Source organism: Theropithecus gelada, chromosome 2 (genome assembly GCF_003255815.1).
Source record: "Theropithecus gelada isolate Dixy chromosome 2, Tgel_1.0, whole genome shotgun sequence".
Classification (NCBI taxonomy): Eukaryota; Metazoa; Chordata; class Mammalia; order Primates; family Cercopithecidae; genus Theropithecus; species Theropithecus gelada.
Window position 1 is genome coordinate 149,597,040 of NC_037669.1, and position 24,825 is coordinate 149,621,864.

The following is a 24,825-nucleotide window of genomic DNA, read 5'->3' on the forward strand; positions in this document are numbered from 1 at the left end:
TAAATACAGTAAGTCAATTAAAGAAAGGCAAAAAGAACACACCTTCCAGTAAATTCATATCGATGTCATTATTATTCGGCTTGTGCAGGCATGGGTATGTGTTAAACAAATTAGCTACAAAAGCTAAATTAAGTTTAGGATTGCCTGAAACCACATCTGCAGGAGTAACAAACTGCTTGCAGCCCAGTTTATCTGCTTCTTGAAGCATGAGTCCAGCACGCTTCAGGTCATTTGTCTCCTAAACAATAAAACAAAAATGGTTACAATTGAAGTTTTAACTGGCATAATTTTTATTGGTATACGTACTTATAAGCAATTACTTTTCCACAAATATATCAAATAATAACTCAAAATAAGATCAAAATGTGTAGTAATTCCAAGTCAACTTACCCATTCCTTTATTTATTTTATTTTATTTTATTTTATTTATTTATTTATTTAGAGACAGAGTCTTGCCCTGTTCCCCAGGCTGGAGTGCAGTGGCGTGATCTTGGCTCACTGCAACCTCTGCCTCTTGGGTTCAAGCGATTCTCCTCCCTCAGCCCCTGAGTAGCTGGGATTACAGACATATGCCACTATGCCCAGCTAATTTTTGTATTTTTAGTAGAGACAGGGTTTTGCCATGTTGGCCAGGCTGGTTTCGAACTCCTGATCCAACCACCTCGGCCTCCCAAAGTGCTGGGATTATAGCCATGAGCCACTACACCTGGCCTCCATGCCTTTTAAGTTAAAGGGAAAAAAGTCTCTGAGTTTCCTTGCTGGGATAACTGAGTTATATTTTACCCTTTTTGCTAAAATACTCAGCAAAATCCTCAAATATTGTTATCAGTAAGCTCACAGTGGTCGCACTATACGTAACTTATTCAAGGCCAGCTAGTAGAGTGCCCTCTGGATAACAGGCATAGTTATCATACCCACTGTACACTGAGTGAAATTTCCAGAAGGCTCTTCTTGATGAAAAACAAGTTGAAATACATATTTTAAAAATTAAAATCATAGTGAAAAGCACCTTTCACAATTGCAAAACCCTGAAAACAAATGAAACAACCCAAATACCTATGAACAGGAGAGTAGATGAATGAATTTGTATATTCACACAATGACATCCAATATGGGTAACTCTTAGAGACACAAATTCAAAAAGAAGTACTAGAAATTTAAGTATAACATGATAAACTTTAAAGGAAGTTAAAAGTAAAATGAAGAATTTAATTTTTTAAGGGATACATTCGGATGAAGGGAAACTACATAAAAAGAAAAGCAAAACAACAGTGAACACAAGATTCAAGACTGTGGTTACCACACTGGGCTGAAACAGAGATGGAATAGGGAAGAACTGGACAGAAAATGTAATGTCAAGGTCTTAGTTTTCCTGTTAGATTGAGAGTTCATGAGGCTTGTTACAATTTCAAAACAACCACACACAAAAATAAATTTAAAATGGGTATGCACAGACCCATATGAGTATATCATGACCAAAGATAACCTACCTAATTCTGTGCACCACAGTTGCAAAATAATTAATCATGTAAATGAAATCGGAGAAAGCAACAGATTATTAAATTAAACAACGATGAAAAGTTACCAACGTAGACATCAAAAAATGACAATATGTGGCCGGACGTGGTGACTCATGCCTGTAATCCCACCACTTTGGGAGGCCGAGGTGGGCGGATCACTTGAGGTCAGGAGTTTGAGACCAGCCTAGCCAACATGGTGAAACTCCATCTCTACTAAAAATAAAAAAATTAACTAGACGTGGTGGTGTGCACCTGTAATCCCAGCTACTCAGGGAGCAGAGGTAGGAGAATCACTTGAGCCCAGGAGGCGGAAGTTGCAGTGAGCCAAGATTGTGTCACTGCACTCCAGCCCGGGTGACAGAGCAAGACTCCATCTAAAAAAAAAAATCCAACCAAACAAATAAAGACAATATGTGGACCTTATTTTAGGTCTTAATTCAAAGAAACTATGAAAAAAATGGCATTTATGAGGCAAGTAGAAATGTCAACATTGACTAGATATTTTGATGATGTTACAGATTGTTGTAATTTTTTAAGGTATGATAAGGTATTGTGGTTTTACTTTAAAAGTGTCTTTATCTTTTAGAAATACATATTGAAATATCCATGAAGTAATGTCTAAGATTTGCTTCAAAATAATACAGAAGAGGAGGGAAATAGGGAATAAATGAGATAAGATTGACCATGAATTGGCAGATGTTGGAACTGAGGGATGAGTACCTGACAGTTTAGTATACTAAGTCTGTTCTCTTTTGAATATAGTCAAAATTTTCCATAAGTTTAAGTTCCTAATTTTTTTAATTAAAATGCTTTGCAAATTTTACAGAGCGTTGCAGTACTGTTTCTGAAATATGTCATTATAATAATGTGAGATATAATTAATTAGTAATGACTCAAGTTGCCTTTAAAACCAAATGTTATGGATACAGCACTTTAAGCACATGACATATTTTCATACAATCTATTATCTGACCAAATTTTAATGTTTAGAATTCAAGCTTGTCCAACCCACGGCCGGTGGGTCACATGCAACCCAGGACAGCTTTGAATGTGGCCCAACACAAATTTGTAAACTTTCTTAAAACATTATTAGATTTTGTTGCAACTTTTTTTTTTTTAAGCTCATCAACTATTATTAGTGTTAGTGTATTTTATGTGTGACCCAAGACAATTCTTCTTCGAATGTGGCCCAGGGAAGCCAAAAGACTGGACATCCTGATTTAGATATAACCATCCCTGGTATTTATAACTTATGCTAAAAGAATGAGATTCCTAGGAAGTGTGTTTGGTAGGTCAGAATCTGTTACCAGTCCTTCCTAGGAACACCATAAATACTAGGAATATCTATTTTTATTTTGTATATTTCTAAATATAAGGTGCTAAAACTGATAATTGATTGCTTAAAAATCTAACAACAGGTTGTTGCTTCCTTTCCTGGCATATGTTGACAGTCACAAGAGCACCCTGGTGAGTTCCAATTGCCTTGCACCAGGGAAACATGAACGTAGGATTGATTCCACAAATATTCAAGGTCACAATTATGCAGTTCCCTTTCTTCTGTCATGACAGCCAGTTGGCTTGACATGGAGGTTTGGAGTCTGGGGCATGGAAAAATCTTCCATAGAGCAAAGCACCAAACTTTAATGGAGAGCTGAGGGCTCTACCGGGGAATGCTGCCTGTAGAGAACTGTACTCTAAATTTGACTGTACCTCCTACTCAAATTCAAATTCATAGTCAGAAAGTAGAACAGTGGTTACCAGGGCCTGGGGGAAGGAGAAAATGAGGAGTTTTTGTTTAATGAGTACAGAATTTCCCTACAGGATGATGAAAAGTTTGCAGAGATGAATAATGGTGATAGCTGCACAACAATGCAAATGTACTGAATGCCACTGAATTGAACACTGAAAATGATAAAAATGATAAATTTTCTATGTCTCTTTTACCAAAATATATTTTAAAAGTTAAATATTGCACTCACATTAATTCCTGAAAGGTCAATGGCAATGGCAGGTCCATCTTCCCCACCTTTAGGGGCAATCTGATTAAGCAGATGAAAATAGGCTCTTGAGTCCTTCAAGGAAAGACACGAAATAGCATTTTTAAAATGAATAAAATCATCATTGAATTTAGGGAAAACAAGTGCTCGAACTGAAGAAACTGCCTCTATCTCAAAGAATGGAATAACTTTAATAATACAGAATTACTTGTAGGTTCCTGAATGTACCATGCTGTTTCACACTTCAGAGCTTCAAAGCAATCCTGTTTCACACCTCAGAGTTTATAGCAATGCTGTTTCCTGCACCTGGATACCCTCCCTTACTTTTCCATCTGTTTACACACCCAAGCATCAACATCAGTTAAGATTCAGGTCAAGTATTATCTCCTGGAAGCCTTCCCTGGATTCTCTAGGATGAACTAAGAACACTCCTCTGTAGTGCACAGCACCCCTTGCCTACCTCAATAAGTAAACAGTGATCACACTATTAAATCATCCAACGTCATTGTCTCCAAAGATGGATATCATGGTTCTTCCCCATATATACATTAACTCTTCCCATCAAAAGGCAGAAGCTATGTTCTGTCCTCTTTAATTTGGACGGGCCTTATGATTCACTTTGACTAGGAGAATGCTGTGAAAGTGATGTTCTGGGGCTTCCAAGCCCAAATCTTAAGAGCTTCTGCTTCCTCTGTCTTAAAGTTAACCTCTACATAAGAAGTCCAACTATCTGAGACTATCATGCTGTAAGGAAGCCTGAGCTCACCATGTAGAGAGGCCTTGTGGAGGAGCACTGAGGCACCAGACATGTGATTGAGGCCTTTGTGTACTTTCCAGATGAGCCCAACTGACAGCTGAACGTAACTAAGTTAGTAATCCCAGCCAAAACCGTGCGAAGCAGAAGAACCACCCAGCCAAGATGCATCAACCCACAGAATGATGAGAAATACTCATTATAAGCAAATTTTGCATAGTTTGCTATATAGCAATAGATAACTGAAATATCCTTCTGGTACATGCTTGTCTATGAGTAGAATTGGCAAGCTTCTCAAGAGCTGAGTCTTTGCATCCCCTGGGCATAATGCCCTTTAGGAAGAGCTGAATAAATGTTTGCTTAGCTGAATTTTAAGAGATTTCAGAATGAAAGCAGAGAAATAAAATGTCACTTCAAATTGAGAGACTGTCCTCTAGGCCATTATGGAAAAAGATAACCTGACTGAAGGTTATCTAGCTAAAGAGGGAACATGAATTAGAGCCAGCACTGATTACTCTGGGGGCAGGGGACAGGGCAGGGGAGGACATAAAAAAACAGAGAGAAGAAAGTCACAGCGCCCTGGCTTGGCAGTGCCCATCCAGGCAGTAAGCAAGGGAAAGTTGTCGTTAGACAGAAATGCCGGTTATAGTCTCCTTGACAAGATTCTCCCAGTAGAGAGGGAAGTGTTTTAAGCTACGCTGGTTAAGGCACAAACCTTAAGATCCCTTTGTTTACTGATTCACTGTGCCCTCAGATAATCTGATTTCCTGTTAGCTGGTTATTGACAAAGTGGGAGTAAGAGTGTTAAACCAGTAAACAAATAGAATTATTAGTCCAAATGAACAGACTGACATCCTCATTATAATCTAGCAGATCTGTGGCCTATAAAATGAGAAAGTGTGTTTTAATCTGTTGAGGTTAACATCTCTTTCCTCTCATAGCCAGTTGTAGTTCTTATTAAAAGCCAATGTATCTGGTTTTTAGAAAATATATATTTCGTGAATATAATTGGGGGATCTACTTCACACAGTAATGCAAATTTTCATTTTCTATCCCAAGTGTTCTTGTGAATTTAATTCAAATTTAAGTCTGAACCCCTTTTATTTTTATACTCCACATCCTTTATTTCATGTCACAAATTTGAACATTTAAGTATAAACCTTAATGTCTTGGCTGAAGTTGCTGATGGTATGCCATCCTGCATTGGTCAGATGGTAGTTCACCCATCGCAGCAGTAATTCCTCAGGAGAAAGCTTCATCAGCTCCTCTAGTTCCTCACCTTCATTTAACAATGCAATCAGAGCTGAGGGCAAAACAGCGAAATGTAAATTCTTCCCATAGCGAGTACATGCAATGAACAGCAAATATTTCTAATGATCTTACCTTCATTCCTGGAAATCTCAATATCAGCAAAAAGGCCAACTTTGATGATCTGCCAGAGAAGTCCCAAGACCAAGTGAGGTTTTCCTTCTTTGAGATCTGATGCACCGATGTTGACCACTGTACAACCAATGGCGGAGGCAGAATTCAGGGCTAGGTTTAAATTTTCCTGAATTGCCAAAAAAAAAAAAAAAAAGTACACATGAGGAAGTACTTTCTTAGGTCTTATCTATAAAAATTATCTATAAGAAACAATGAACTGCCAAATTTCAGATTTATAAACGTAATATATATACAATGAAAATACCACTACTCGAAAAAAATCACATGGTTTTAACTGTTACTTTATGTGCCAATGACTTTCAAATCCCTATTTCCACCCAGACCTCCTCTGAGTCCCCACTCTAAGCTCTGTATCTATATATGTACTTTGTTATGTCTACCTGTATGTTCTGCCAGTACCTCAAACTCAACATGATATTTCTGTAAAGTGCTCATTTGGAAGTATTTCTTTAAAAAATTATGTACAATTAAGTTTTAAGAGAATTTTAAAGTAACTCTTAAGATGGATTTTACAAATGAGGAAACTGCAGCACTGACAGGTTCCACAGTGGAAAGGCTGGGGTCTGATCCCAGTGGTCTCCAGAGCCCATCTTCTTTTCTTTTTTTTTTAGACAGAGTCTCGCTCTGTCACCCAGGCTGGAGCGCAGTGGCACGATCTCAGCTCACTGCAAGCTGCGCCTCCCGGGTTCACGCCATTCTCCTGCCTCAGCCTCCCGAGTAGCTGGGACTACAGGTGACCACCACCACACCCGGCTAATTTTTTGTGTTTTTAGTAGAGATGGGGTTTCACCATGTTAGCCAGGATGATCTCCTGACCTTGTGATCTGCCTGCCTCGGCCTCCCAAAGTGTTGGGATTACAGGTGTGAGCCACCGCGCCCGGCCCAGAGCCCATCCTCTTAATCGCCATGCATTACTGCCATTCTCATATTGTAGCAGTAATAGCAACAATTTAATGTGCTGGTCACAACAGCAGCAAAGCACAGAGGTTCTCAAAGCATAGCGAATATTTCAGTGGCTTCCTCCTATAGTGTGCTGAAGTGATTTATTGAGCTCCAAGTAAATAAATGGCTGTATCTTTGGGGGATCATCTGGGGTGATTAAAATAAGCATTTTGAATTATTTTTGTAGCAGTATTAAGCAATGTTCATTTAAATATAGTTCTCCCGAAAGAAGCAGAACCAGAGAAACCTTTAATATTTTTATAACCTCATAATTCACTACAAATAAACATAAACATGAAAACATTAACAGCAAATTGCAAATACTTTGTGGAAATCTAAGATTTTTAATAACTTCAGGTGTTTTTAATTAACATTCCTGCTTCAGATGTTTTTTAAGTTACCATAAATCAAATCTATGCAACTTTCAAGAGACAACTGCTGCTGATTTAGGCATGATCACTAATATTTTTCTCTTTGCTTCCAAGAGCATAAATGATGTTTGCTCCAGTTGTGATTCCCCAGAATGCATCAGCAGGGGAAAGAACTGGACTGAAAATGAAGCCAATAATAGTGTTAATCTCACAATAACCCATTTCATATGCAATTGACAGCATGTACTGTGGGCCAAAAGAAGTGTATAATTTCGCTAAATTGATTACAATACTAGTAAGAACCAAAACCTACCACTACTCTCAGCCTGGACAATAACAAACAAAACCATGTGTTACTGCCTACATTAATATGACCTTGTGTGCTATCCTCTTGTCTTCACTGGCATGACTTTATTCTGTCTTCATTAGCATGATCTTATTCTTCCAGGAGTCTTGAGCCTAGGCAAAAATTTTTCACTGCAGGCACTACCTAAAAGACCCATTAACTCTTCAATGAAAACATCAATGACAGTTTATACTCTAAGAATCTTTGACCTCTTCACCTTAAAATCCTCCCCTTGCTATTTCCACCAGTCTTGGGCCGGTGCATTGAGAACCTTGCCCAATCTGGATCGGAGCCCTCTTGCCCTCTCTCATATTGAAAGATCTGCCCTAAACCACAATTCCAATTCTCAGATGCTGCCCTCACTTTCCCAGCACCAGGACACTAACAAAGCTTTGCAAGTATTTTCTCTTACTGCAATAAACAGTTAACTCAGCTTTGTCTTATCAACGGGTCGTGTTGGTCATATAGGAGAAAAACTGCTTTTGATGTTAATTTTATTCAAAGATGTTTGCTTTGCAAGCATATCAAATGTCTGACAAGTAATTTGGCTTTAAAAAATGGGTAGAAAATAAGGAGTTGCAACATGTTTCTTTCAAGTAAATGGTAGTTTCTACTTGATAAATACAACATTATTGCCCTATCAGTTAGTAGGGAATGGAGTGGTCACACTAAGCTACTTCTAAATATCTTAAGAACAAGAAGTAACAGGAGAACCCCATGGAGAAGCTGCTATACAATTCTTACCATGGACAACTGCTCTGAATGCCCAGCCTTCCTGAAGACTTGTGTTGATGCGGAAAGATAGGGACAGTAGGGAACCACAAACAATTGGGACATAAGAGAGGTGGCCCCGCCTTCTATAGGGCAGTGGTACATGGTTAGGCTTGGACTGTCTAACAGGTTCCCTCATTTCCTGTTATCTTTGAGAAGTACAGAACTGGATGTTGACTACATGGCTTTCTTGTTCCCTGCTTGCTAATAGGTCAATAATGTTGCATATCACTAATAGAAATTACCATTCTTGAAGAAGCCTATTTCCAGTTGCAATTGCCAGATTATTTTTCACATGTTGTACTGGAATCTTCATTTAATATCGACGATTATTGAAAATATTCACATCTATCTTATTTATAGGATACATACATGACCATTTTTTTTGCCACTGAATCTGAAACACGGCATTGCTTACTATTGTATACATTTATTGCTTGGTTTTACTTTTAATATTTATATTTAGTGCAGTAAAGAAAATAAAGAAAAAATATTCTGTAAGTATTTTGTGGTAGCCACAGAGTGGATCTGAGGGGCTATCATGCAGTTTTATTTTTAGAGATAGCATACTTCCAATATATGCAGGGGGTAATAGTCTATAGAAGACTAGCTTTCTATAGAAGACTCAATAATTTTAGCAAAATCAAGGATTGCACTTGCCAAATGAAGGACACAGGTTAGCAGTAGCTTAATTTTAATAGCTACTATTGTGACCACACCTTAAATAGTTGCTATTACTACCACCACATGAGAGTGGCAGTATAACACAGTGATTAAGAAATGAGCTCTGGCACTAGACCACTGGGATCATATCCTGGCTCTGCCTCTGTATAACCTGTCAGTGCCTCAGTTTCCTCATCTATAAAATAATAGTATATACCTTATTATAAAGTTGCTGGGAGGATAATTTACATAGTGTGTTTAGATCAGTGACTGATACCCAGTAAATACTCAGTAAATATTACTATCCACTCATTGTTCTAGAGATTTTGAGGGGGAAAGTGTGGTATGTATAAATACCCGGACTTTTACAAGATCTGTATGGAGAAACCAACTACAGAACAATTTAGTACAAAAAGAATAATTTAAAATTTTGTGAAATGATAAACCTGCAGTGTTATTTTTCAACCACCCAATAAGGGCACTGGCATCAAGCAAGTGCTCATTAATAAATAACTCAATAATTACAATAATATAAACTGAATACTACAGCTTAAGTGCATCCAAAGTACCCTGAATCTTCATTTCATTCATTACAAAATCCAACTGAATTTTTATTTAATAAAAGTCCAGTTTTGGCCAGGCATGGTGGCTCATGCCTATAATTCCAGCACTTTGGGAGGCTGAAGTGGGAGGATCACTTGAGGCCACGAGTTCAACACCAGACTGAGCAACATAGCAAGATCCCATCTCCACAAAAACTTTAAAAAATTAGCATGGCATAGTGGTACATGGTTATAGCCCTAACAACTCAAGAAGCTGAGGTTGGAGGATCACTTGCTCCCAGGAGTTTGAGGTTACAGTGAGCTATATTAGGGGGTATAGGAAGACCCTCGTCTCTTAAAAACAAAACAAAAAAAAACCAAACAGTTTTTATAGGAGAACAACATTACATTAAATCAAAGGTTTTATCTGGGTCCAAGCATTCATTAATAAAGGTCTTACATTTCTCAGCAGAGTAACATGATTATAAGCAAAGGGCAAATACTTACAGAAACAGTGAATGGCGTGAGCTTTTTCTTATTGATGGCTCTTTCATCAATTGTATCTGGTTCAGATAAGTTGATCATTTTGCTAAAGAGAAAATGAGAATAGTTTAATACTCAAAGAAATTTTTTTTAGTTTATTATTGCAAACAGCCAAAATAGATAAATTTTGAAAATAACAATTCATTACCTCAAAATATTAAACAGTAAGCCAGGCATGGTGGCACATGCATATAATCTTAGCTACTTGGGAGGCTGAGCCCAAGGGTTTGAGGCCAGCCTGTGCAAAACAGAGAGACCTCATCTCAAAAAAAATAATAATAATAATTAAACTGTAATTCATGCCAGGAACTTTTTTTTTTTTTGAGACGGAGTCTCGCTCTGTCGCCCAGGCTGGAGTGCAGTGGTGCGATCTCGGCTCACTGCAAGCTCCGCCTCCCGGGTTTACGCCATTCTCCTGCCTCAGCCTCCCGAGTAGCTGGGACTACAGGCGCCTGCCACCTCGCCCGGCTAGTTTTTTTGTATTTTTTTAACTAGAGACCGTGTTTCACCGTGTTAGCCAGGATGGTCTGGATCTCCTGACCTCATGATCCGCCTGTCTCGGCCTCCCAAAGTGCTGGGATTACAGGCTTGAGCCACCACACCCGGCCCAGGAACTTAATTCTTAAAATCCAAGAAATATTCCCATTCCTAAAACAAATCCATCACTCACTACAAGAGTAATCTTAGCATTTCTCCTAATTTTTTTAACCATCCTGAATTTTTTTTCTTTTTCTTTTTCTTTTGACATGTAGTCTACCTCTGTCACCCAGGCTGGAGTGCAGTGGTGCGATCTCAGCTCACTGCAACTTCCACCTCCTGGGTTCAAGTGATACTCCTGCCTCAGCCTCCCGAGCAGCTGGGATTACAGGTGTGTGCCACCTCTCAGAGCTAATTTTTGTATTTTTAGTAGAGATAGGGTTTCACCATGTTAGCCAGGCTAGTCTCAAATTCCTGACCTCAAATGATCTTCCTGCCTCAGCCTCCCAAAGTGCTGAGATTACAGGCGTCAGCCACCATGCCCAGCCATCACCCTGAATTTTCTTAATGTTCGTTTTGTCTTTATTTCACTTACTGGTCATCAGCATTCAACAGCCTAAAACACAAAGAAATTCTCCAAGAAGCCTCATAAAGTAGTATCAACACTGTTAAAATTACTGATGTTGCAGAAAGATACGAAGCCAGAGATTTCATCTAAGACCAATAATTTAGACATTTTCAGAGAAATTAATATAAATTTTGTCTCTATATTTTAGAATTTTACCTTTTAAAACAAGATTAGGAAAATACCCATTGAGTTCATAATAGGAATTTCTCTGAGAGTCAAAGAAACATAAGAATTGCAGGTGGAGGTCAAGGTATATTTTACATTTAATGTCCTAAAATCTAATATCCTGTACTTACGGGTAAGGTTTTGTTTTCCTTTTTAAGTAAAAACATAAAAAAAAAAAAAAGACTGAAGGAAATGTGTTAGAATGTTAGTAACTCATTTATGGATGGTAAGGATATTTGTGATGGTTATTTTCTACTTTGTAAATCTTCTGTACTTTTTATAAACTAAAGAAAAGATCTCTGCTTTGTCCAAAGGAGTATGCTGGGACTGTGGTACACACGACGACGACAAAGACATTCCCTCAGAGAGTTTACAATATAGGGAGAAAAAATAGAATGCAAAGAGCCAAGGATAACACAAGGCTGAATCAAAACATTATTTTCATTTAGGTACAAATAAGGAATATCTTCCCTTTGCATCTCCTCATGTTCCTGTTCCAGTCAATAATCAATACTCTCTTACTGGAAAAAGAAAAGAGAAACCCTGTGAATATTTAAAACTGCATCAGACAAATAAAAGATTCCTGGCAATTATTATAGTAATACACGTAAAGGCCAACATAAAAACAAGGGATTGTATTTGAAAGAAAATTTTGGAAATTTTCCAATAGATACACAGTAGTTCATTTTCTATGCAATATAAATTCTCCAGGACCTAAGTAGCTACTGATTCCAAAAGACAATGGACGGCTGAATTGTAGTTTTCATGGAATGTTCATCAATGTAATCAGGAAGAACACAGCTTCCTTAACCAGAAGATGAACTCACCAAAGAAGGATGCCATCTGCAAGTGACTTGAAAAGACTGTCATCATTGGGATTCATGGGTATGAGATGCTTACAGTCAGGGTCATTCTCCAGGGCTTTGTTTATCCAGTTAACAAAAGCCACTTTTTCTTCCTCTGAAAGGAGAAAATCTTCGTAGGCAAATCTCATTTCACAAACTTTATTGCACTACAAAAACATACTTGTTAATTTCTGCTCAAAGATAATAATCGACCATTATTAAAAATCTACTAAAACACAAAAGGGTTTAAGAAAAGACGAAAGGGAGCTGGATGTGGTGGCTCAGGCCTGTAATCCCAGCACTTCCCAAAGTAATTCCGAGGCGGGCGGATCGCTTGAGGTCAGGAACTCGACACCAGCCTGAGCAACATGGAGAAATCCCGTCTCTATTGAAAATACAAAAATTAGTCAGGCATCATGGCACATGCCCGTAGTCCCAGCTACTCGGGAGGCTGAGGCGGCTTCAGAATATCTTGAACCAGGAGGTGGAGGCTGCAGTGAGCGGAGATCATGCCACTGCACTCCAGCCTAAGCCACAAAGAGAGACCCTTTCAAAAAAAAAAAAAAAAACGTGGGCGGGAGGGGCGCGGTGGCTCATGCCTGTAATCCCAGCACTTTGGGAGGCCAAGACGGGCAGATCACGAGGTGAAGAGATCAAGACCATCCTGGCCAACATGGTGAAACCCCATCTCTACTAAATATACAAAAATAAATTAGCTGGGCACGGTGGCGGGCGCCTGTAGTCCCAGCTACTTGGGAGGCTGAGGCAGCAGAATGACGTGAACGTGAGAGGCGGAGCTTGCAGTGAGCCAAGATCGCGCCGCTGCACTCCAACCTGGCGACAGACCAAGGCTCTGTCTTTAAAAAAAAAAAAAATGACAGGACGGGGAGGGGAATTCATTCCACATTTCCACCTGATATATTAGGAAAGATGAAGATATATATCTTAAATGAGCACAATATATATCTGGTTTGATTCAAAAATATTTCCAAATATGTATTGCTTCTGAAAGCTAATGAATCAGAAGCAGACCATCAGAGGTCAAATATGTATATGTAATTAAATAAGGAAAAAAATACAAGAAACAAAGACCATGGCAATAAAACCCATCCTCCCCAAAAAGATTTAGAGAGCTGTGATTTTTAGCTTACAACAGAAATACTGAATTCAGTCAAGAGTTATTCAAATGAATAAAACAGCTCAATTTCCATGGAACTTTTACTATTAAAAAATTGACACGAATTGGCTGGGTGCGGTGGCTTATGCCTGTAATCCCCACACTTTGGGAGGCTGAGGCGAGCAGATCACCTGAGGTCAGGAGTTTGAGACCAGCCTGGCCAACATGGTAAAACCCCATCTCTACTAAAAAATATAAAAATTAGCCAGGTGTGGTGGCAGGCACCTGCAATCCCAGCTACTCTGGAGGCTGAGGCAGGGAGAATTGCTTGAACCTGGGAGATGGACGTTGTAGTGAGCTGAAATCACACCACTACACTCCAGCTTAGGCGACAGAGCGAGACTTTGTCTCAAAAACAAACAAACAAACAAAAAAATTGACACAAATCTAGACACCAGCACTATCCTTGGCCATCTTCATCCACCAACTTCTCAACACATGGCTTCTAGTATGGGTACATTGATCTTAAGCAGAAAATTTTGTTGAGTTATGCAGTAGGGAAAATAGGAAGGAACTTAAAGTAAAAACATTGTAAAGCTTTATTATTATTCTGTAGATATAAAAATCATTTAAGATTATAAATCCTTAAATAATCCCCATTTCCATCAAAGGGTAGCACATAATGAGTTGGCCTTCTCCATTGTTGCCACAGTTCCTAGAATTAGGTAATTTTCCCAAGGGAATATTTTGCAGGTACCCCCAAAATTTAATCCATACATACACACACAAGCCAACAAAAACACAAATATGTACTAATATTTCCTCTTTGTACATATCATAATCTGCCTTATCTTCTCGCCTCTTCATACATACCTCCTTAAAAGGATTTGGAGTCTAGGTATTCAGAGATCACTAAAATACTGTACCTGCCATTGAGGAATTTTTTAGTGCAATTATAAAACAAATATACAAAGAAATGTGATACAAGGGAAATACACACACCACCAGAAATATATATGCAATATTTTCAGAATTTAAAAAAAGAAGCAATCACTTTTAGTTAGGGTGATCAAGAAAAGGCTTTATGGAGAAGGTACTATTTGAAATACAGGTTTTCAATAGGTGAATATAGGCAAGGAAAGAAAGGATGTTTCAGGTATAGGAACCAGGAATGAGATACCACATCACAACCACTAGGATGGCTGTAATTTTTTAAATGGGCAAAAACAAGTGTTGGTGAGAAAGTGAAGAAACTGGAGCCCTCATACATTGCTGGTGGGAATGTAAGATGGTGCAGCCACTTTGGACATTGAGAGCTTGTTTGGAGGTTCTAGCAGGGGAGTGCAGCTACTCGTACACCCTTGACCAAAGACCAGTCAACCTCTATTGGGGATGGTTGTCCACTTCAACTGAGCATACAGCTTCGGGAGGGACTCACATGGAGCAGTGAGGGAGGAAGGGGACCCTGCCTAGCCAGCCAGATCAGCCAAATCAACCCTGGCAATCAATGGGGTGACAGATGTCACAGCCAGATCGCCCTCATGGGTGTAGCCACTTTGGAAAACAATTTGACAGTTCTTTAAAAATGTTAAACATAGAATTAACAAAATTCTACTCCTAAGTATATGCCTATGAGAATTCAAAGTGTATGTCCATACAGAAATGCATTCATGATGTTCATCCAGCATTATTTATAGTAGCCAAAAACTGGAAACAACCCAAATGTCCATCACCTGATGAAAGGATAAACAAAATGTGGTATTGGCCATAGAAGGGAATATTCAGCAATAAAAAGGAATGAAGGGGCCAGGTACCATGGCTCACACCTGTAATCCCAGTACTTTGGGAGGCCAAGACAGGCAGATCTCTCGAACCCAGGAGTTCAAGATCAACCTGGGTGATATAGCAAAACCGCATCTCTACAAAAGATAGAAAAATTAGCTGGGCATGGTGGTGCACATTTGGGAGGCATGGTTGTATACTTGGGAGGCTGAGGTGGGAAGATCCCTTGAACTCTGGAGGTCGAGGCTGCAGTCAGAATAAAAGGAATGAAGCATGATGTAAGTGACAACATGGATGAGCCTTGAAAATATTACGCCAGTGAAGAAGCCTATCAAATGAAAGGCTACTACAGTATGATTCTATTTCTATGAAATTTCCAGAATAGGCAAATTTATAGAAATAGAAAGTAGTTTAATGGTTGCAGAGCCTTCGGGAAGAAGGAAATGGGGAGTGACTGATAACGAGTATGGTGTTTTTCTTTGGTGTAATGAAAGTGTTCTGAAATTAAATAGTGATGACAATTGCACAACTATGAATATGCTAAAAACTACTGAACTGTATACTTTAAAAATGAATTTTGTGGTATGTCAGTTATATCTCAATAAAGCTGCTATTTCTTTTTATAAAAGCCATTAAATGTTCCATATCTTTTTCTAGAGAATAGTTATATAGGTGTACTCATAGGTTAAAGAAATCATCAAGCCATATACTTAAGAATAGCACACTTTGGCTGGGTGCAGTGGCTCACACCTATAATCCCAGCACTTTGGGAGGCCGAGGTAGGCAGATCATGAGATCAGGAGATCAAGACCATCCTGGCTAACATGGTGAAACCCCAACTCTACTAAAAATACAAAAAACAAAACAAAACAAAACAAAAACAGCTGGGCATGGTGGCGGACACCTGTAGTCCCAGCTACTCGGGAGGCTGAGACAGAAGAATGATGTGAACCTGGAAGGTGGAGCTTGCAGTGAGCCTAGATCGCACCACTGCACTCCAGCCTGGGCGACAGAGCGAGACTTTGTCTCAAAAAAAAATTTTTTTTAATAAAGAAAAAGAATAGTACACGTCACACACTCTACTACATGTATCTTATACCTCAATAAACAAGTAAACAAAAATGTATGGTGACAAACATTAGAAAAGAGGTAATCTCTAGGGAAGAATAGTTACTACTAGGGGAATGGGGGAGTCTTCAGGTGATGAAAAGATTCCATATCTTGTTCCGGTTAGCAGCTACATGAATATATACACATGGAAAAATTCATTGAGCCGTATACTTAAGATTACAGCACTTTGCTGAATGTGTATTATACCTCAATAATTTGTGTTTTTTGTCTTTAAAAAGAAGCCACTTCAGTAGAAATGACAGGCAGAAACTGGGTTAAGGGGTGAATACCTTTCAAAAAGTGAAGGTAACAGTTATGTACCTCTATGGGAAAAAGTTAGGAAAAACATACAATAGAGAGAAATTTGAGTGTATGACTAGAGGAAAATCCAATTAGGAAGGGACAGAATCAAGAAGATAATTAACAGATTCAGGTCTGAAATGAAGAAAGAGGGGAAAAGGTTACAGGTAATTTTGTCAAAAGGCCAAAAAGCATAGTTCTAATTATGTTCGTATGAATAAAAAGAACTTGGCCAAAGGTTCTTAGACATCTTAGATAGCTTAATATGGGGAAGATACCTCATCTTAAAAGTTAATATGCCTCTGCATTTCCCACTGGGCAATGGTCCAGCAAATTAATGAGATCAAGCAAATCAGGTGCTATGCTCTCTAGTCACTTGGTTACTAGATAAAAGGTGAATCAGGTAGCTCAGATCTCAGAAAATGGAAGAGAAAAATCCTTGCAATATAAGCCTCTCCACCATTCCTAGCTCAGGTCTAAAAGTAAAGCCATCTCATCAGTCAGGATGAAAAGCCATTCAAAAGCCACTTTTAAATACATCTAATGCTGGAGTACAAACAACTTCCACTTTGTTGTTTATAATCTTTTTTCTGTAGACTGAGCCTGATCCATAGTAGGAACTCATTGATTTCAATGATTCTAGGATTTTTCATTTTGACATCTCTGAAACTGACATGTATTTCAAATTCAATGGCATGTTATACTGTGCTCTTGCAGTATTTTTTCTCCTCAATGGCACCTAAAATAATGGTATGAATCACAATGAGTGGCATCTTAGAACTGATTAAATATGTCACTTAATGAATGAATCAGTGACTAAAAGATCAGATTTGGAGGAGTCAGTTACCTGAATAAGAATGCTGTGTGCCCTCACTGGAAATAGATGAAGTTCCTCCAATAGCAGTAATCCCTTCCCTCTTGTTAATTATTTTTCGGAATGTTTTGCTGATATCTTTGCTTTTTAATTCTTGCATTAGCTGGAATGGAACATAAGTAAAATTGAGAATCAGATAACAAAAACCTGACAAGATGAAGGATATTTACTTATACTTCTTTATTTAATAAGAAATAACATCAAATTAAATACTAGTCAGTTGTACTTATCGCTTGTATTCACAGATAACTTTCATCATTTTACCAATAACACAAAATAGACAAATACTTGAACCCCAAACAGTGAAATAAATTTTTTATACCTAAGCTTAAATTGAACACACTGAAATTATTCTTCTTGGGTTGCCATAATCTTCTGTACTGAAAACCTAAGATATAACTAACTACATGCTAAAAATAAAAGAATGCCTTAATGAAGATATTTTCCTGGCTGGACATCTCAAATGTATTCATGTTAAAATAAGTCAGCTCTTAAAGGAAATAACATAGGCTTACAGAAACTCCCTTTCCCAATCACTTTCTCACTGGACTCACCAGAGATTGGCAAGACTGAATTCAATCAGTTCTGCATGCAGCAAAGTGATTGGGTTTTTTAAAAATGCGAATCTGATCTTGTCACTTCACATTCTATTCTTCTCACTTCATTGGCTTCCTATTGCTTTTAGGATAAAAACAAAAATTCGACATGGCCCTGTGTGACCTGATTCTGACTGACTTCCCCAGCTACATTCCTTACCCTTACCATCTCAGCTCCAGCCACACAAACATTCTTTCAGTTGCTTGAGAATACTCACCATCTCTAAAGCCACAGGGCCTCTACACATGCTGTCATGTCTACCTGTCTCCCACATTATTCATTTTCCTGCAACCCACTTTTAAAATCTTTCTTCAGAACACATCACAGTCTTCACGCTGTAGGGATACCTTCCCTGAGTCCCTGCATTATCCAGCCTCGCCTCCAAATTCAATTCCTTCTACCACAAACTCTCACAGGACCTGTACCACTCTGTCATAGCAATTCTCAGTTATCTTCTATCAATTTGTGCATTGCAGTCTCCCCAACACATATAAACTCCATGAAGGCAGGAATCACGTTTCTTTTTACTCATCAAATTACTCACAGTGCCTAGCAAAGTTTCTAGGAAGAGAAGAGCTACAATATCTGCTTAATCAATAAAGAATGCAAAGTCAATTTATATTTCATAAATATTTATTCAATTATATTAATGGACAATAAGCATTGAACTCACCTAGTTATTCTAGGGAATGAATTACTGTTATCTAAATCTGATTTCCATTCCAACAATTTGAGAATAATTTTTTCCTTTGTTTTATGAATTAGTTGTGGAAATTATTTCAATAATAATAGTTATTGTCATTATCATCATCATTTTAAAGCAGTCCTTTTTCTGGCCTCTGAAGCTGGATTTAACCAAAGCTAGTGATAACATTATTACAATTCTGCTTTAAGCAAGATTATCAGTAGCCCAAAAGGATGAGATTACTTACTGACACAAACTCTTCAAAACTGATTTTGCCATCTTTGTTGCTGTCAGCAACTGATATAATTTTCTCCACAATCTCTCGCACCTTGTAGCCAGGCAGAGGAAGGCTTGCTTCCTTAAACAGGTCTTGAAGTTCATAGTCACTGACATACCCACTATTGTCAATATCTGTAAAGATATATCATCAAATATATTTTGTAATCTTTGTTGAAGATGTACACTAAGAAGGCTTTTTGGGAGGACTCACAGACATGCAGACAGAGCCTTCCACATTTGTTTCACAGGTGGCAGTAACCTTTTTTCCTGTATCTAAACTGTACAGAATATGCTATATGCTTTATTTTAAAAACTCATATTTAAATCAGGCTTGGTAGTTCCAGCTATTTGGGAGGCTAAGGTGAGGGGATCACCTGAGCCCAGGAGTTCAAGGCTGTAGTGAGCTATGATCACACCACTGCCCTTCAACTTAGGCAACAGAGTGAGACCCCATCTCTTAAACAAAAACAAAAACAAAACAAAACCCTTGTATATATTTAAATGGAGTTTATCTCTGTTGCGGGAAGTCAGGGACCCCAAACAGAGGGACCGGCTGAAGCCATGGCAGAAGAACATAAATTGTGAAGGTTTCATAGACATTTATTAGTTCCCCAAATTAATACTTTTATAATTTCTTACGCCTGTCTTTACTGCAGTCTCTGAACATAAATTGTGAAGATTTCATGGACACTTATCACTTCCCCAGTCAACACTATTGTGATTTCCTATGCCTGTCTTTACTTTAATCTCTTAATCCCATCATCTTCATAAGCTGAGGATGTATGTCTCCTCAGGACCCTGTGATGATTGCATTAACAGCACAAAAATTGTTTGTAGAGCACATGTGTTTGAACAATATGAAATCTGGGCACCTTAAGAACAGGATAACAGCGATTTTCAGGGAACAAGGGACATAACCTTAAAGTCTTGGCTGCCTGAGAGCCAGGCAGAACAGAGCCATATTTCTCTTCTTTCAAAAGCAAATAGGAGAAATATCTTGGAATTCTTTTTCTCAGCAAGGAACATCCCTAAGAAAGAGAATGCGTTCCTAGGGGGAAGTCTCTAAAATGGCCACTCTAGGGACGTCTGTCTTTTACAGTTGCAGATAGAGATGAAATAAGCCCCGGTCTCCCATAGCGCTCCCAGGCCTATTAGGACGAGGAAATTCCTACCTAATAAATTTTGGTCAGACTAGTTGTCTGCTCTCAAACCCTGTCTCCTGATAAGATGTTATCAGTGACAATGCATGCCTGAAACTTCATTAGCAATTTTAATTGCACCCCAGTCCTGTGATATCACCCTGCCTCAATTTGCCTCGTAATATTTTATTACCTTGTGAAGCATGTGATCTCTGTGACCTATACCCTATTCGTACACTCCCTCCCCTTTTGAAAATCACTAATAAAAACTTGCTGGTTTTGTGGCTTGTGGGGCATCACGGAACCTGCTGACATGTGATGTCTACCCTGGACATCCAGCTTTAAAATTTCTCTTTTGTACTCTTCCCTTTATTTCTCAGACTGGCTGACACTTAGGGAAGATAGAAAAGAACCCACAAAGAATTATCGGGGTGGGTTTCCCTGCTATATCCCCATAGATTTAGGGCCACCATATATATTTTAAGGGTACTGTTACTCTGATAGAAAACTCAGTTTTAGCACATGACTAAGCATCAAAGAAATAAGCATGGGGGGGAGAGGCCAGACACAGTGGCTCAAGCCAATAATCCCAGCACTTTGGGAGGCCGAGGTGGGCAGATCACCTGAGGTCAGGAGTTTGAGATCAGCCTGGCCAACATGGCAAAACCCTGTCTCTACTAAACATACAAAAATTAGCTGGGTATGCTGGCGGGCACCTGTAATCAAAGCTACTCAGGAGGCTGAGGTAGGAGAATCACTTGAACCTGGGAGGCAGAGGTTGCAGTGAGCCAAGATTGCACCACTGTACTCTACCCTGGGCAACACAGCAAGACTCCATCTCAAAAAAAAAAAAAAAAAAAAAAAGAGGAATAAGCATGAGGAAGTCACAGATAGCTAAAAAGGGAGCACCCACTCAGACTTTAACTTCTTGAGGGAATTTAGAAAATGAATCTGCTGACCCCACATTCCATATAAAATATGTGTGCTGTGTAAAATACACATAAGATATTTGTGTTCTACATTTCACTTGGTGGCAATTCTGTTTAATCTGTCAATAATTCATTGCTGCTTCATTATGTATTCATGATACCATTACATATGCTGAATCATTTGATGTCATTTGAGATTAGGTGTTCCAGAAATTCACAACTATATTTGGACTTTGGGAAACAGGTTTCCAGGTGTTTTCATGTCATCGTTGAGAGATGCCCTTCCCTAGGTTTTCCCTAGAGACTGGGTATCGCTTCTTGACTCAGAACAAAGGCGACACAAAACACTTCTGCCCAGAGTTGACAGCAGAGCTTTGCATTGTTTTGTTGCCTGGATCTGCCTTGGATAGGCTCTCTTTGCTCATCTGGTAATAGCTGCTTTGTTTCCTATATTTCTTGTTATTCTTAATAAAAGAGATGCCATACTCACTGAATTAATGGTTAGGAGAGAAATTTTTCTTTGGAACGCTCATATGAAAGTTTTAGAATTAATACTGTTCAGAATGATAGAATATTTCTAAACTAGAACCACTGATAACCAAAATATTGGTATAATTGCAAAAGTCAGCTAGGAAGCTAAGTTGCTTGATATTGCAATAATATTGCTTTCTTTGAATTTAGAGAAAAATCTCATTACATCACCAGTTCAGAACTGTTTCCCATAATTCTGAAATATACACATAGATTAGGCTGGCTTATTTCTAAACCAGCATAATAGTAGGAAATATTTTAAAATAAACAAGACTGAGGAAGCTATTGCCTAATAACTATCATGTTAAACTAACAAGATTAGTTAAGAGCTAGGATTCTGAAGACAGATATGGGGACTTAAGCTCCCAGCTCCATCCGTAGGCCCTCTGTGGTTTTGGTGTGACATGACAAGAACTAACAGAAACCACTTAATGAACATATACGCTTAGCCAAGTGACTTGTTAATAACTTGACTTATCTCATGAAATTCTTTTTTTCTTTTTTTCTTTGAGACAGAGTCTCGCTCTGTTGCCAGGCTGGAGTGCAGTGGTGCGATTTCAGCTCACTGCAACCTCTGCCTCCGGGGTTCGAGTGATTCTCCTGCCTCAGCCTCCTGAGTAGCTGGGACTACAGGTGCAAGCCACTACACCCAGCTAACTTTTGTATTTTTAGTAGAGATGGGGTTTCACCATGTTGGCCAGGATGGTCTTAATCTCTTGACCTCGTGATCTGCCTGCCCCAGCCTCCAAAGTGCTGGGATTACAGGCGTGAGCCACTGCGCCTGGCCATCTCACGAAATTCTTACAATAACTTTGAGGTGGTTACTAATGTCATCCCCATTTTAAAAGTGAGGAAATAAAGGCTTAGATTAAATAACCATAAAGGTCACAGTGTGAAAAGAAAACAAGACTTTCTTACAACTCGGCAACAACAAAACAAAACAACTTGATTCAAAAATAGGCAGAGGGCTTGAAACGACATTTCTCCAGAGAAGATATACAATTGGCCAATAAGCACATACAGATGCTAAACATCACTAGTCATAAGGAAAATGCAAATAAAATGAGATACTACTTCACACCCAGGAGAATGCTTATTATCCAAAAAAAAAAAAAAACAGAAAACAAATGTTGGTGAGGATGTGAAAAAAATGGAATCCTGGTACACCACTGGTGGGAATGTAAAATGGTGCTTCCACTATGGAAAACAGTATGGTAGTTCCCCCCCAAAATTACATATGGAATTACCATATGATGTAGCAATTCCGCTATTATGTTTACACTCAAAATAATTGAAAGCAGGGACTTGAACAGGTATTTGTATACCCATGTTCATAGCATTATTCACAATAGCCAAAAGGTGGAAGCAACACACATGGCCATCACTGGATGAGTGGATAAGCAAAATGTGGCATATACATACAATAAAATATTATTCAACCTTAAAAAGGGAGGAAATTCTGACACACGCTACAACATGGGTGAACCTTGAGGACATTGTACTAAGTGAAATAAGTCGGTCATAAGAAGACAAATATGTGATTCCACTTATATGAGGTACCTAGAGTAGTCACATTCATACAGAAAGTAGGATGATGGTTACCTGGGGCTGGGGGAGCAGGAAGTGGGAGTTATTGTTTAATGGATATGGAGTTTCAGTTTGGGAAAGGGATGGTGGTGATGAATGTAGAACAATGTGAATGTACTAAATGCTAATGAACCATACACTTAAAAATGGTTAAAATGGTAAATTCTGTTATGTATATTTAACCACAATTTCAAAAAGAAACAATACTGAGAAATATTTTAACTTCCCCCTTCTCTCCAGTGGCCCCAAAATACTCCATCTAATAACATTGGATGGCCATGTCCCTCTGTCCCTGAGAAAAGTGTGCCAGGAATTAGCAGAGGTTTCTGAGTTCACAGAGTAGCAGTTTGTCTTGTAAATAAAGTCAGCAAGTACATATTCTGCTAGTGTTACTGCTTTGCTCAAACAGAACAAATTATCTTGCTGTCAAAATTGTTCTATCAAGGACCTGCTTCTGGGTTGGGATTTTGTACAAAGCAGAGCAGCTCCCTCACTACCATCTATTGAAAGGCAGCCCTCCATACAAGCTTTTGTTTAAAAAAAAATTGTTCCATCAGTGAATTGTTTATTCAATATGTCATTAAATAAATATTGCAAGATTATATTAATATGTTCATGAGTCATAAAGATTACAGTTGGTGTGCTAAACAAAGCAAATATATTACTAATTCATTTATTTTACCAAGACCTAGGTAGAACTTTTATTCAAGCTACCAAACTGCATCTATAAAATAACAGAAATAACAAACTACGAGATACATTTTTATTACTTCCTCTGTTTCAACGCTCAAAATGAGCAGAACATTTCAACAATTGCCCAGTTTTTGTCTTGAAAAGATTCTGGACACTACATATAATTCTCTATAAAATGTATGACTGTTTTCTGAAAATCGTACCATATACATACAATGCTCTAATGACAAATATGCCATTCCCAGGGAGAAATGGAATAGCCCAGAGATCTGTAGAATTTACTTTATTTCACAGTAATGATTTGTAAAACATGAGCTTCCTGAGTTTTACAGTTTTTTTTTTTTTTTGGAGCGCTTTATTTTTTTAAACATATCTTTTTTTCTTTGTTTTGGTCAATAAAACTCATGCTGCATGATATTTTATTCACATTAACTTTAGTCATTATTAGGTTTGTGAGAAATCTAAGCACAAGACCAGCGGTGATCATTTTCTCCTCCCTGATCTACCACACGACTGTTTCTCATGGAGGGCTCTATTACACTAGAGAAGGAGCTTGATGAGTAAGGGGCAAACGTGGTGGTGTCACTGTCCCAATGTCTATTCACTGCGCTCACCTTTCACTGGGTTCACCTTTCACTTGCATGCATTTGCAAACTAAAGCAAAAAAAAAAAAAAAAAGGTATTTGTATTCTCCTTGTTTACCATGGGTTTCCTAAGAGCAAACTGCAGAAGAACTGAGATCCAACAGAGTATGAGGAACATTTTTTGGAAGAAAAATACAAAACTGTCAAAATGATAATGTCATAAAGACAAAACACTAAATGGCTATAAAAAGTGAAAGAAGAAAAATAAGGCATACGGCCTTTAAAAACAATACTAAGACTTTCTAAATTATGCATGTGGGAGAAGGAAAATAAGATACATGAAATTTAAAAACAATACTGAGATTTTAAAAATATTCTGCATGAAGTCAGAAAGTGTTATAGTTAGTGACAAAGATGTGAAGGCCAGAGTTCAGTTTATACACAAGGAAGTATTTTTATATTTTTTTCTCTCTGTAATAAGGATACCGTGTTAAGTGTATTCAATTACACTGTCATTCATTAACCTGGATTATCCTCTGTAAAGAAATGATCAAAGAATTCAAAGTCCAATTCACCTAGAAATTCAAGCCAGTCTTAGCTTATCTTTCAGA

The 24,825-nt window shown here is 38.2% G+C and overlaps 1 protein-coding gene across 2 annotated transcripts in view; it reads right to left on the reverse strand.

Moving 5' to 3' along the window:
• The window catches only part of PLS1 (plastin 1), a 111,493-nt gene that overhangs the window by 23,684 nt on the left and 62,984 nt on the right, over positions 1-24,825 (reverse strand). For both annotated transcript variants that reach the window (XM_025377651.1, XM_025377652.1), the window contains exons 3-10: positions 18,720-18,883; positions 17,164-17,293; positions 11,990-12,122; positions 9,857-9,938; positions 5,655-5,820; positions 5,432-5,574; positions 3,500-3,592; positions 43-238 (exon numbers count right to left, since the gene is read on the reverse strand). In XM_025377651.1, coding sequence (XP_025233436.1) covers positions 43-238; positions 3,500-3,592; positions 5,432-5,574; positions 5,655-5,820; positions 9,857-9,938; positions 11,990-12,122; positions 17,164-17,293; positions 18,720-18,883 — 1,107 coding nt within the window. The remainder of the gene's footprint in view (positions 1-42; positions 239-3,499; positions 3,593-5,431; positions 5,575-5,654; positions 5,821-9,856; positions 9,939-11,989; positions 12,123-17,163; positions 17,294-18,719; positions 18,884-24,825) is intronic.